Source organism: Herpailurus yagouaroundi, unplaced genomic scaffold (assembly GCF_014898765.1).
Source record: "Herpailurus yagouaroundi ecotype Mexico unplaced genomic scaffold, PumYag 253, whole genome shotgun sequence".
Classification (NCBI taxonomy): domain Eukaryota; kingdom Metazoa; phylum Chordata; class Mammalia; order Carnivora; family Felidae; genus Herpailurus; species Herpailurus yagouaroundi.
Window position 1 is genome coordinate 4213157 of NW_024412470.1, and position 14499 is coordinate 4227655.

At 40.6% G+C, this 14499-nt stretch overlaps 1 protein-coding gene and 1 long non-coding RNA gene across 6 annotated transcripts in view; one reads left to right on the forward strand and one right to left on the reverse strand.

Moving 5' to 3' along the window:
* LOC121020857 (uncharacterized) overlaps positions 1-5038 on the forward strand; it is a 22744-nt gene extending 17706 nt beyond the window's left edge. The window contains exon 2 of the long non-coding RNA XR_005786326.1: positions 3191-5038. This is a non-coding gene — a long non-coding RNA (uncharacterized LOC121020857). The remainder of the gene's footprint in view (positions 1-3190) is intronic.
* RAB3GAP2 (RAB3 GTPase activating non-catalytic protein subunit 2) overlaps positions 1-14499 on the reverse strand; it is a 104902-nt gene that overhangs the window by 20044 nt on the left and 70359 nt on the right. For all 5 annotated transcript variants that reach the window (XR_005786325.1, XM_040460935.1, XM_040460936.1 and 2 more), the window contains exons 22-24: positions 5590-5695; positions 4575-4735; positions 3275-3503 (exon numbers count right to left, since the gene is read on the reverse strand). Coding sequence is in view for 4 of the 5 variants with exons in the window: in XM_040460935.1 (XP_040316869.1) it covers positions 3275-3503; positions 4575-4735; positions 5590-5695 (496 nt within the window). In the remaining variant the exon portion in view is untranslated. The remainder of the gene's footprint in view (positions 1-3274; positions 3504-4574; positions 4736-5589; positions 5696-14499) is intronic.

Below are 14499 nucleotides of genomic sequence, written 5' to 3' on the forward strand. Positions count from 1 at the left end.
TGCCCTTTCTGGGGCGCCTGGGTGGCGCAGTCGGTTAAGCGTCCGACTTCAGCCAGGTCAGGATCTCGCGGTCCGTGAGTTCGAGCCCCGCGTCAGGCTCTGGGCTGATGGCTCAGAGCCTGGAGCCTGTTTCCGATTCTGTGTCTCCCTCTCTCTCTGCCCCTCCCCCGTTCATGCTCTGCCTCTCTCTGTCCCAAAAATAAATAAACGTTGAAAAAAAAAAATTAAAAAAAAAAAAAGAATTAGTGCCCTTTCTTTTCATCTTACGGAAGTCCCTTTAGTGTTTCTTATAAGGTCCGTTTAGGGCTGAAGAATTTCTTTAGCTTCTGCTTGTCTGCAAAACTCTGTCCCTCACTCCTGAATGATAACTTACTTACCAGAGTATTCTTGGTTGAAAATTTTTTTTCTTTCAGCACTTTGAATATATCATGCAACTCCCTTCTGGCCTGAAAAATTTCTGCTGAAAAATCTGCTGACAGTCTTATGGGTGTTCCCTTGTACATAACAAGTTGTTTTTCTCTTGCTGCTTTTAATATTCTCTCCTTGACTTTAATTTTTCACATTTTTAATAATAATGTGTCTTAATATGGGTCCTTGGATTCCTCTTACTTGGAATTTTGTCAAATTCCTGGACCTGGATGTTCCCCAGATTAGAGTTTTTAGCCATTTTTTCTTCAGGTAAGATCCCTGCCCCTTTCTCTCTTTTCTCCTTCTGGGAGCCCTACAGTATGAATGTTAGCCCCTTTGATATTGTCCCCTAAGTCCCTAAAGCTATCTTTACCTTTTTTTTTTCTTCATGTTTTCTTTTTGCTCTGAGTTCCACTGCCCTGTCTTTGAGTTCACTGGTCCTTTCTTCTGCTTCATCTAGTCTGCTGCTGAAACCTTGTAGCGGATATGGAGTTCAGTTACCATATCATTCAGCCTCGTGACTTCTACTTGCTACTTTATTTTCCATTTCCTTGAAGTTATTCCCGTATTCAGCCATTCTTCTCCCCAGTTTGGTGAGCATTTTTATGATCATAACTTTGAACCTTTTATCAGGTCAATTACTTATCTCCATTTGATAAAAGCTTTTTTTCCCTGAAGTTTTATCTTTTTCTTTCTTTTAGAATATCTCTATTTCTTCATTTTGCTGGACTCCCTGTGGTTTCTATACAGTAGATGGAACCACCTCTCCTAGTCTTAAAGGAGTGGATTTGTGTAGGAGATGAAACTTGTTGTTCAATCCTGCCTTGGCTCCTGGCTGGCCCTCAAGCCTCTGTGCTTATCCAAGCAGCCTATTATATTTTTAACCGCTTCTAGTAGTGGAGGGCATACTGAGACATGCCAGTGTCCCAAAAGGGAGAATCTTAACACCTCGATTCAGGCTGACTAAAGCCAGAACCTCAGGTATGAGCTTTTGAAAGTACGCAAATATATATAGTCTTGTAGGCCCACAAGCATAAACCCCACCGGCCACCAGAGTTAGGAGACCTGAGATGTCCCCCAGGTGGCAGCTGCAAAACTTAGGGCTCATGAGTGTATAAGCTCTTTCTGGGTTATAATGACAAACTGGGACAAGGCAGAAGGCGAGTGCCAAGACGGCATCCACAGCCTATGTTCCTTCAGAGCAGCTCCATAGGCCACTTAATATGTGCCAAACCGAAAGCCTGCCTCTCAGGTCAAAGCTTACAAGTCTCACAAAGCCCGAGAAAACAAGTTAACTAAATAAAAAATCTATAAATACACAGGTATTTATAAATCCAGAAATATATTCATTCCAGTATCAAATGCCTGAAAGAGCTGCTGGTAAAAAGAAACTACACCATGACGGTTAAAAATTCAAGAGGTTTATGGTCAAAGGAACCCAATGTCTCTAGGACAGTAGAAAGTAATAAATCACAGAAGAGAGTGTAAAGTTCTGTGGAAATTAGGAGGAAGAAGAGAAAATTTGCAGCTAGTGGATCATGAGCAGTTTCTTAGAGGAGGTAGCATTTGAGCTGGGCCTTGAGAAAGGCATGTAATTTAGAATCCGGAATGGGACAGGTGGGGAGCAGGAAGGGGGCAGGCTCAGACCCAGAGATGGGGAATCACAGGTCCTTCATTAGAACCACAATCAAGCAGCAAGAAATGGAAAAATGGGTTGGATTCAAAGCCCAAAATTCTTAGAGAAAAGACTTAAGAGTTTATATTTGTTCCAGAAGTTCTTGACTCTCTGGTCTCAGAATCTACTTAAATGTTTAAAAAATACTGACAATCCCAGGGGTACCTGGGAGGCTCAGTCGGTTGAGCATCTGACTTCAGCTCAGGTCATGATCTCACAGTTTGTGAGTTCGAGCCCCATGTCAGGCTCTGTGCTGTCAGCTCAGAACCTGCTTCAGATCCTCTGTGTCCCCCCTACTCTCTCTGCGCCCTCCTTGCTCACGCTCTCTCTCTCAAAAATGAACAAACATTAAAAAAAAAATTACTGGGGCGCCTGGGTGGCGCAGTCGGTTAAGCGTCCGACTTCAGCCAGGTCACGATCTCGCGGTCCGTGAGTTCGAGCCCCGCGTCGGGCTCTGGGCTGACGGCTCAGAGCCTGGAGCCTGTTTCCGATTCTGTGTCTCCCTCTCTCTCTGTCCCTCGCCCGTTCATGCTCTGTCTCTCTCTGTCCCAAAAATAAAAATAAATGTTGAAAAAAAAAAATTACTGACAATCCCAAAGAATTTGAGTTTAGGGGTTATATTTACTGATATTTATGGTATTATAAGTTAAAACAAAATTTTTAAATATTTTTATTAATTCATTTTTAAATACAAATAATAAGCCTATTATGTGTTAATAACATTTTATGAAAATAGCTGTATTCCCCAAAGCAACAAAAGACGTTTAGTAAGAGGAGCAACACTACGTCTTTGCCAATCTCTTCAACTGTGCAGCTCGTGTCTGGAGTCTCCCATCAGTTTCTGCTCTCCATCCACTGTGATCTGTTGTTTTGGCTGAAGTACAGGAGGGAAATCCAGCCTCCCGCAGACACGAAGTCAGAAAAGGGAGGGTTTTCTGACTCTTTCTTTCCACTCTTCGAGAACCACAGCTGATTTTCTAGGTGGGGGAAGCGGGAGGAGGGTTCCTGAGCAGGGAACTGATAGGGTCAGACTTTGAGAAGAAGTACGTGGTGGGTTAGTCAGAATTCTTTTAATCTGAGTGTATTTCTCTTTCCCTATTCTTTCAGTCATTTCTATAAAAACCACCAGAAACGCCCACGACATAAACATGCAGATATACAGGTGCAACGCTCAAATACACTCCAGCTCACCTTTTCCTCCTTCCAATAACTTTTTGACAGAAAGCCTCGGGAGGGGCTCAGCCTGCAGCGATGACACTTTGGAGGTTGGCGTGTTTGCCCTGCTGTGAAGTAGTGTCTGAAGTATGAGACAGTCCTCCAGCTGTTTCAGCAGGAGCTTCCAGTACTCGGTGTCAAGAGAGAGGGCCTCCCAGGAGTCGGTGAGGGCCTCGGAATCAGCACCCAAGACTGTTTGGGAAAACTAACAGAAAACACACTGGTGATACTCTGGCAAAGAATCTGGATCGACATTAACTTGAATGAGCTTTTAACTTGAAAGCTGATGACAGACCGTCAGGATACATCACAAAGCAGCACACAGATGCTGGTTCACAAATGTTACTACTTGACTGGGATGGGACAGGAGGGACAGGAGGAGACGGCAGACTCTGGGGCAACAGTGAGTTGGAGTCACTGCTTCGACATTTGCAAGAAGATCTGCAGTAACGCCCGATTCATGCAGTGTGTACTTCAACACGTTTGCAGGGCCATCCTTGACAAGGGCCCCGGTCTCTTCGGTCAGTACTGGGTACTGGTATCTCTTCAAAATGCACTCACCAACATACAAAACGTATCTCAAACTTCTTCTCTTTCCATTATTATAAACATCTTAAGCCAGTACTCTTAAATTTAGCATAGAAACTATACTCAGACCGACAGTGTTAAGTGAATGTCTATAGGCCCATTTAAGTGACTCATCCAATTAAACGCAACGTCCCCTAGAAAGAAATTATTTGATCTACCATGAGATATGAGATTTTTAAAATAAATTTGAGTGTTCAAGAGATGAGGAGAAACCACAAAGCAAAACGATCAATAGGAAACTTTTATGTGTCATTCAACACTACATCCCCTAAAACAACTTCTGTTTATAAAAGAGGGGACAGAGGTTATAAATGCAACCGTAGAACTTGAGAGCTACAACAAAGCTCAGAAATAACGCAGCCTAACCCTGACCTCCTGCAGACGGAACCGAAGCAGGAGACACATGTTTAAGGGACTTACCACACCCGAGGGGGAAGACCTCTGCCCTCCACCTGCAGGACTTTACCCCTCATGCCATGAGGTGGCGGCTCAGCTCAAATACGCATGTCATCTGAATAAACAAGTTCAGGGCAGCACCCCTCACTCCCAACAAGACAAATAAGAACCTGCTGGGCACACATTTCAAACTCCAGATGTTCCATAACACTGAAGACACTGCAGCCCCGACACAGGCTGGACAGGGACAGACCCAGCCTATCCAAACATAGGGGTGCCCCTGCCCACTTACTTTCTTCTCAGTCAGACTGTTCGAGATCTGTGCGGCAACGGAATGGCCGACGTGTGCAGACAGCAGGGCGGCCCCGTTGTTCTCAGACTGAACACAAGCCGTCCGCATCTGCTGCCACCACGGGGACACAGACTGGGAGTCCCAGGTCTCGTCGATGGCCACTGCAGGCAAAAAGAGAAAGTTAAACAACAGACTTGGAGCTTGTCGATTTTTTCTGGTCCAATCTTTACATCAAATGTAATGCAGAAGCTGAATTCGCCAGTTATGCACTGGTAGATTTCTGAATGACTCAGAAAATAAATCCATAACTTCTCTTGTCAGAATACTTATATCCCATTTATTTAGGCTGCCTTTAGTGGTCTTGCTTCTGAATCAACTGTAAATCTGTGGAATATTTTCATCATTGCTGAAAACTACTATTGAATTTTTTTTTTAAGTTTTATTTTACTTATTTTGAGAGAAAGCAAGACTACAAGCAGGGGAGGGGCAGAGAGAGAGGGAGAGAAAGAAGCCCGAGCAGGTTCTGCACTGTCAGCACAGAGCCCGATGCAGAGCTTGAACTCACGAACCCTGAGATCCTGACCTGAGCTGAAACCAAGAGTCGGATACTTAACTGACTGAGCCACCCAGGTGCCCCACTACTACTGAATGTTTTGATGTAACAGATTATTATTCTAATGAGGCCAAAAATAATTTAAAAAATGACCTCCACCAAAGACCATATGACTTACCTCAATGAATTAAGAAAACGCATTGTTCATATCACATTACTTTTGATGACACAAAATATAAATTTAATTTCCATAAAGCATGCTTTGAACTCACTGAGAGCTATTCATACATAAAAGAATCTCTAGAGAAATGTTTTGTACAGTGTAGTCTCCTTTTATTTCGAGAAAGCATCCTCCTTTCCCAGTTTTGTGGTTTTCAAATGGTAATTAATCTTCATTTGCAAAAGCAGCAGCCTGCATCTCAGGGCCTGGGGAACCACGGTTTCCACCGGCATCTATCTTACCTCTCATCTTGCTCAGGAGGGACAGCATCGTGTGAAGACAGCACACAGACTGCGGTTTATCCAAAATATCTTTTTCCTTGGAAAGCCAAACACTTAGCAGCAGAGCCTGAAATCAAGTTTAAATAATTTTCAGTAAAATAAATAAACAAAAGGTTGCAGTTTTCAAGAGAGCACATGTGTGTATATGAGTGCTTCAGTCCTTCAGAGGGAGAAGGAAGTGGTTGCTTATTGTATCACATAACACGAGGGACAGAAAAGGTACCTTGTCTACTTAAGAGATTCCCTATCATCTGTCAGATAACTAAATTCCACCGATTCCATCTCTTCTTTGGGTTAAGCATTGCCTTCCAGGTTGAGCCTTGATTACGGAGGATATTACCAGAAAGGTCACTACCAAGTTAGCATAGATCGCTGGGGATTGGTGAGAAGCCACTCAGCCGACTGGAGGAAAGGAAGGATCTGGAGCTGTGGACCTTACCCCGCATTGGCCACGAGGCACTGTGGACTTGGCAATGGTGAACAGACATGTACAACTATCAGATTCTAGTCTTTAAATAAGGCATGAGAAACAGACTTTAAGCAAAAACACCTAAATCAACATAAGTGACTTTTAAGATGCCTATGAACCAGCATACCTACTGAAAACTCAAGTATTTGAAGGTGTATAAAATTTGTACACAGATAATTCTGAGATAATGAGAAGTTCAAAGGCACAGCACCACACCTGTCGGTACTGGTATTTGCGGAAAGCCTGGACCTTCATGTAAAAAAAAAAAAAAAAAAGCCTTGAAAATAAAAGGTTGATTATCACTTTAAATATATTAGTACAAGTAATTCTCAAAAATTCAGAAGAGTAGGAAGTTGAAGAAGTGTGTGAAGGAAATTAACCTATGAGAACGACCTAAGGGCCAGGAGAGGGAAGTACCTGCCAGGCATCACCCCGTTCAATTCCAACAACCCTGTGGCAGGGATAGTCTCCCACATTGTACATATGACAAAAAGTAACTTACCCGGTACCATATAGCTAATGAGTTAGGCCTAAAGTCTGAACCTAGATCTGCTGGATTCTAACACGCATGTTTTCTTTTCTCTTTAAAAAATTATACGTGTGCACAGGCATGTACATGCACAAATAAACTTACATGTTACATATTTTTTACAAATAAAAAATACACACTTTTAAAAGTACTGTTGTTTTCTTTTGGTTTTACTTGTCTCCCTTTTTTAATTCTTATGTCTCTCCCTATGTCAGCCTTTCTACCTCATCCTATCCAGAAACCTTTTAATTTATTTATTTTTAACATTTATTTATTTTTGAGAGAGAGAGAGAGAGCGAGCGAGCAGGGGAGGGGCAGAGAGAGGGGAGACACAGAATCTGAAGCAGGCTCCAGGCTCTGAGTTGTCAGCACCGAGCCCGATGTGGGGCTCAAACTCACAAACTGTGAGATCATGACCTGAGCCAAAGTCGGACGCTCAACCAACTGAGCCACCCAGGCGCCTCCAAAACTTTTTTTTTTTTTTTTACAACCAAATATGTGCTTTCATATTTGCCTGCGTATTCATAAGACAATGTGAACAATAATAAGTGCTAATGGTTATACAGAGCTTACCATGAGCCAAGCCACTAGTAGTGTTTTAAGTAAAGCTACCCAGAGAGGGTTAGGCAGGGGGGATAGCAGAGAGGTGGTCACTGCTTTATAAAAACACGGTCATATTATGCCACGTTCACTCCACTTGCCACACAACATCCTATGTAGTCCACAAAGTTTTGACTGACTTTATCCACTTATCAAGGTTATTCCCTCTCTTCCAGATCTTCTCGTAACCTCATACAACAGTGCTGCTTATAACCACTAGGCAGGCTAAAAAAAAAAAAAAAAAAAAAAAAAAAGAGTTGCCTGTAAAGGCAACAAAGACACTCCAAAATCCAGAACTTAACCATGTCAGTGTTCGATGAACACACGTGCTATGAAGCAAATCAAAAGGAAATGGGGGAATTGGCACAATTTATCTTTTAGCTTCACTGTTAAGTTGCCATTAGATTCACTCTGAATAATTTCAGGCACAAAATATAGGCCCCAGGGGTATTTTAAGAGCACATCAGGTTTCTTTTTTTAATGTTTATTGTGGAGAGAGAGAGAGAGAGAGAGCGAGCGAGCATGAGCAGGGGACGGTGAGAGAGGGGGGAGACACAGACACTGAAGCTCCAAGATGTCAGCACAGAACCTGACTTCATGAAAGCAGAGATTATGACCCGAGCCAAAGTAAGAAGCTTAACCAACTGCACCACCCAGGCACCGCCCAGGTTTCTAAACACACTTACAGGTTTACAGTCTGTCTTTTCAAGCTTGATTCATCTCCTCATCAGCAGCAAAGTTTCAAAGTGCTCAAAAAGGTACAAAACCCAAGGGGTTACTGCAGACTAAATCATACTTAGACAAAGTAAATGCCATACCCTGAATCTTTCTTCATACTATAAACCCTTCTAGTTTTCTCTCCAACTAACCATTCCCCCTTATCCACCACCACCTTTATTTAGCAAATTCTAAAACAAAACAAAACAAAACAAAAACTATTCTACCGAACCCTCTTTCTTTGTCTCTCTCTCGGTCAGCCCTGTTTTTCTAACTTTCTTCCACCAAGGTAATCTTTGCTTATGACACAGTGGGTGTTCCCCCTTTTTTATAAACTTTAAAAATTCCAATCAGCTTTGCTTTAGTTTGCATGTAAAAAGTCAGTATGAAAAAGAGGATGCCATGGGAGTCATCAGAACACAACGACACAATTTTAGGATCACTTACAAGCAATAGGAAGATTTTTTAAGCATCAGAAAAAAGTAAGGTAAAAGGAGAAAAATAATCAAAGAAGAGAATACAGAGATAAGATACCACATAAAAACATACACATGAACATACATAACAGAGTAAGTATACAGAAGGTAGCTATCTCTATAACTAGTAAATACAAAATATTCTTTCAATACATCACAGTAAAAAATGTCAGCTTACTTACAACGTGGATATTCATACTATATAAATGTATACTATGTTATTTCACACACAAAGGTCACATCTTGACACACTACCAGATGATATGTGAGTATGAGATTTTTATTAAGAGAAACTTTGAGAGGAAATTCAGTTAATTCCTCTTTTCTAAGTCAAGCAAGATCTAAGACCTGGTAAAACCTGTACCTAAGAATGAAACAGAAAATCCCAGGAGTCCTTGGTAGCTGCTTCTAATGCTTAATGAATTAACTGTACCTCTTGCTAAGTATCCTCCTGTAATAGTAATAACCCAGATGTTTTAAACCCTTCCCTCAGCAGAAATGCCAGCAGACAGAATGTGAGGAAGCCATCTGTTAAGTCCAGTCTCTACTTAAAAGAAACTTCTCTTGTCAGTTTTTTGGAGGAGCCTTATTTTCCAGTCTTTCCTGAAAACTAGATCTGTTTTGGGTTACAGATTTAAAACTTGATAATATTCCACTGAGGGTAATTAGAGTTTTAAACATTATCGTTTTAAGCATTTAAAAACCATCGGGCTATCGGTCTGTGAATTACACTAATACAGTGAAATAGTGACTAAATCAAATGTGAGTTTTACAAAAAAAATGGTAAGTATATCTAGAAATAGTTCTAAACTTAAAAATATATACCGCCTAAACACATACAACCTAGATTACACGTAGCAAATTTCTTCATGAACATAATTCCAATAAAACTATTATGAAAATATTGCAGAAAAATAGGAAGAATTAGCATTTCAAATAGTGTGTCTTTATAACAGTAATAATATATTTTGCTGAAAGACCAAACACCTTTTATTCATAATGTTTATGTGCCTAACTTCTAAAAGTCTGTTACTCCTTGAATATAATAGACATTTATTCTCTTTAAAAAAACCTTTTAAAACTTAACAGCCTAGAGAAATATCACTGGCCAATATTTTGACACTGGCACTAACTTCTTTGGGGATGAGCAGGATGAAGCAGGACACACACTACATGGGGACACAAAACCCCTGCACTTTATCTCCCCGAGGTCAGATGGCTTAGTCTCGGCCTCAACGTGCCGGCCACTATTTTCTCTGATCAACGTGACCACAATGACCAAGCAGCCTTCTTGAAAAGCTTGTCTTTTTTTTTTTTTTTTTTAATTGTATATTCCATTTCTTACTCTTAACTCTTGGGCTTTGTATTTGTTTTTTAAAGACACTCCCCCTTCCCTGCCTATTCATACTATTAATTACACACTTTAAGTGAAAATGCCTTGTTTATTTCTCTGTACTCACGGCAGGATTTTAAAAAATTACACGGCTGCTTAACAGCTTTCAGCTATTGATAAAATACTTCTAAAAAAAAAAAAAATCTAGCTCAGCGGATGGAGGCGCGGGGTGGGGTGGAGTCCTAAGGCGCACAGACTCGAATTGCAGCTCTGACAATCACCATTCTACAATTTGTCTCTAAGCATTGACTACCCTAGATACCTATGATTCTACCAAGATCCCCCATTGAATTGCATTTGTTTTCACTTCCCCTTAGTCTCCTCCAATCTGTGACAATTCTTCAGTGTGTCCTTGTCTTTCAAGACTTTAACTTTTGATATTTTGTTTTTACAAATTGAAGGTTTGTAAAAGGCCCCGAATAGCCACAGTAATTTTGAAGAAGAAGACCAAAGCAGGAGGCATCACAATCCCAGACTTTAGCCTCTACTACAAAGCTGTCATCATCAAGACAGCATGGTATTGGCACAAAAACAGACACATAGACCAATGGAATAGAATAGAAACCCCAGAACTAGACCCACAAACGTATGGCCAACTCATCTTTGACAAAGTAGGAAAGAATATCCAATGGAAAAAAGATAGTCTCTTTAACAAATGATGCTGGGAGAACTGGACAGCAACATGCAGAAGGTTGAAACTAGACCACTTTCTCACACCATTCACAAAAATAAACTCAAAATGGATAAAGGACCTGAATGTGAGACAGGAAACCATCAAAACCCTAGAGGAGAAAGCAGGAAAAGACCTCTCTGACCTCAGCCGTAGCAATTTCTTACTTGACACATCCCCAAAGGCAAGGGAATTAAAAGCAAAAATGAACTACTGGGACCTTATGAAGATAAAAAGCTTCTGCACAGCAAAGGAAACAACCAACAAAACTAAAAGGCAATCAATGGAATGGGAAAAGATATTTGCAAATACATACCGGACAAAGGGCTAGTATCCAAAATCTATAAAGAGCTCACCAAACTCCACACCCGAAAAACAAATAACCCAGTGAAGAAATGGGCAGAAAACATGAATAGACACTTCTCTAAAGAAGACATCCAGATGGCCAACAGGCACATGAAAAGATGCTCAACGTCGCTCCTCATCAGGGAAATACAAATCAAAACCACACTCAGATATCACCTCACGCCAGTCAGAGTGGCGAAAATGAACAAATCAGGAGACATAGATGCTGGAGAGGATGTGGAGAAATGGGAACCCTCTTGCACTGTTGGTGGGAATGCAAATTGGTGCAGCCACTCTGGAAAACAGTGTGGAGATTCCTCAAAAAGTTAAAAATAGACTTACCCTATGACCCAGCAATAGCACTGCTAGGAATTTACCCAAGGGATACAGGAGTGCTGATGCATAAGGGCACTTGTACCCCAATGTTTATAGCAGCACTCTCAACAATAGCCAAATTATGGAAAGAGCCTAAATGTCCATCAACTGATGAATGGATAAAGAAATTGTGGTTTATATACACAATGGCATACTATGTGGCAATGAGAAAGAATGAAATATGGCCCTTTGTAGCAACATGGATGGAACTGGAGAGTGTGATGCTATGTGAAATAAGCCATACAGAGAAAGACAGATACCATATGTGTTCACTCTTATGTGGATCCTGAGAAACTTAACAGAAACCCATGGGGGAGGGGAAGGAAAAAAAAAAAAAGGAGGTTAGAGTGGGAGAGAGCCAAAGCATAAGAGACTCTTAAAAACTGAGAACAAACTGAGGGTTGATGGGGGGTGGGAGGGTGGGGAGGATGGGTGATGGGTATTGAGGAGGGCACCTGTTGGGATGAGCACTGCGTGTTGTATGGAAACCAATTTGACAATAAACTTCATATATGGAAAAAAAAAAAATCTAGCCGTAAACCATTTGTCTGAGAAAAACAAGGGAAAAGAGATGAATCATTTGGAATGTGTGAAATACAATCTCTCAGATGAGTTTTTAAAATAATTTCAAATTATAACCCATTTTATAAATTCTACAGCACAATATATCTATAGATCACAGCTTTATGGGTTTAAAGCAGGGAGATTTCCTACCTAATATGTGTCACTTGATTACCTTACAACATTTACATATTTACAATAAAGCTCACTGATTTTAAGTTGGGTGGCCAACGTATCTTCATTCCTCAAAGTTCCCTTGTGCTTCCTGGCATCAGTCTCCAACCCCCACCCTCATTCTCCAGCAAACGCCCATCTCCCCCATCCCTATATTTTTGCTTATTCTAGTATTTCATACAACTGAAATCATACAGTGGGCAGTCTTGTTTCTGGATGTTTTCACTTAGTATAATGCTTTTGAGATTCATTCATTCATTCATTCATTGCACAGTTATTCTGTGTACCAGCAGTTCACTCCACTGTATGGATACCATCGTTTATCCATTTATCAGCTGGCGGATATTTGGGTTGCTTGCACTTTGGGCTGTTACGAATAAAGCTGCTGTTAATATCTGATTCCAAATCTATGTGAGATTGCTAGAGTTTATAGTAAATTTATGTTCAACGTTATAAGAAACTTTCAAACTGTTTTCCAAAGTTGTTGTGCTATCGTTTGCGTTAGCCGTGCTGAGAGCTCCGATCAGTCCACAACTTCTTCAACACTTGATGCCATCAGTAGACTTCATTTCAGTCACCCTCTTGAGAAAGAGGCTACCGTACTTTTGTTTAGCATTTCCCTAACAGCGAATGATGCTGAACACCTTTCAGGTGATCACTTGCCATTTGTATGTATCTTTTTTGGTGATGGGTCTGTTCAAATCTTTTGCTTTTTTTTTATTGTACTGTTTGTCTTATTACTGAGTTGTACAGATTCTTTCCTAATGTGGCTACAATTCATTTATCAAGTATGAATTCTGAAAGAGAGGCTTGCCTTTCAATTTCTTAACAGCTGTAAAACATAGAAGTTTTAAATTTTGATGAAGTGTAAATGATCAATATTTTTCTTTTATGCTCATGCTTCTTGTGTCCTATGAAAATCTTGGCTCAATCCAAGCTGTCCCCTATGTTTTCTCCTGTAAGTATTGTAGCTTTAGCTCTTATATTTATGTTCCATTTTGAGTTAATTTTTATATATGGAGTGAGGTAAGAGTTGAGGTTCATATTTTCCCAGTTTCTTAAACCCCAGACTTAATGCAAATAACAATTTGTTGATACTGATTAAACACAGTGTGAAATAAGAAGTCTTCTGTACTCATCCTATTTAAGCATCTCAACTTTGAATAATAAGCAATACTTACCTCCTCTCTTTTTAACTTTTTATTTCATAACAGTGAAAGATTCACTAGTGGCACACAAAAAAAAAAAAGCGCTCAAGGAAGTTCCATGCACCCTTCCTTCAGCCTCCCTTAATGCTAACTTCTTACGCAATATCAAAACCAATAAATTAACACTGGTAAAATTCATAGAGTGTATTCAAACTTCACCAGTAATACATGCACCCATACGTGTGTGCATGCAATTCTACCAAATGTGTAACTTTGCAAACACACTACCACTATAAGCACTTAACTATACATCAGCACAAGACTCCCTTGTGTTAACCCTTCTAGCCATACCTGTCCCGCCCCGCTCACTCACCCATCACCTTTGGCAACCACTAATCTATTCCCGATCTCTGTAACTGTGCTATTTCATGACTGTTACAAAAACAGAATCACGCAGTACATGTCTTTCTAAGATTGGCATTTTTCCACTCAACATATCTTCCTTGCGGTTCACTAGAGGTGTTGTGTCGATCAATGGCTCAGTCCTCTTTATCGCTGAGGAGTATTCCTGGTAAAGCTGTACCACAGTTTAACCATTCCCCCACTGAAAGACATTTGTGTAGTTTGCAATTTTGGGCTATTATAAATGAAGCTGGTTTGGGGGTGCCTGGGTGGCTCAGTTGGTTAGGCATCTGACCTGATTCCAGCTCAGGAAATGCTCCCAGGGTCATGAGATGGTGGGATAGAGCCCTGTGTTGGGCCCCACGCTGGGCATGGAGCCTGCTTAAAATTCTCTCTCTCTCTCTCTCTCTCTCTCTCTCTCTCTCTCTCTCTCTGCCCCTCCCCCACTCATACGCACATGCTCTCTAACAAAACCAAAAAACACTGCTTATGAAAATCCATGTACAATCTATATGTATCTTTAACTGCTTTACTTTATGACATACATACTGCAAAGTGACACAGAATGGAATCTGTTTTTAGAAGATTAAATGTTCAATTAAAACAATACATGACCACAGTCAACAGGCTTACGGAGGGAGATTGCCCAAATCCTGGCCGAAACAGGAGATGTTAGTAAGGATGTGAAAAAGTATGTATTTGTCCGTGTAATGGGGGAGGGAACAGAAAAGGGATGACGACAGGGTCCTTTGCAGAAGGGCAAACATTTAGTGTTGTCATTCTCTACTGGATGATTCTTTTGTTTTACATTTGTTATAGCACAGAGACTAAACCCTAACCTATTTTCAAAGTTTGGGAATGTTTGATAACAACTCTGTATTGCTTTAAGGGAAGTTGATTTTGTTCTGTAAATAAGACCTTTTTTAGTTCCAATATGAACATTTCCCTTGATGATCACAACCCAGTATAAATGCACGCATATGTGTCAGATTCTAAATTTATTTTAGGCCAA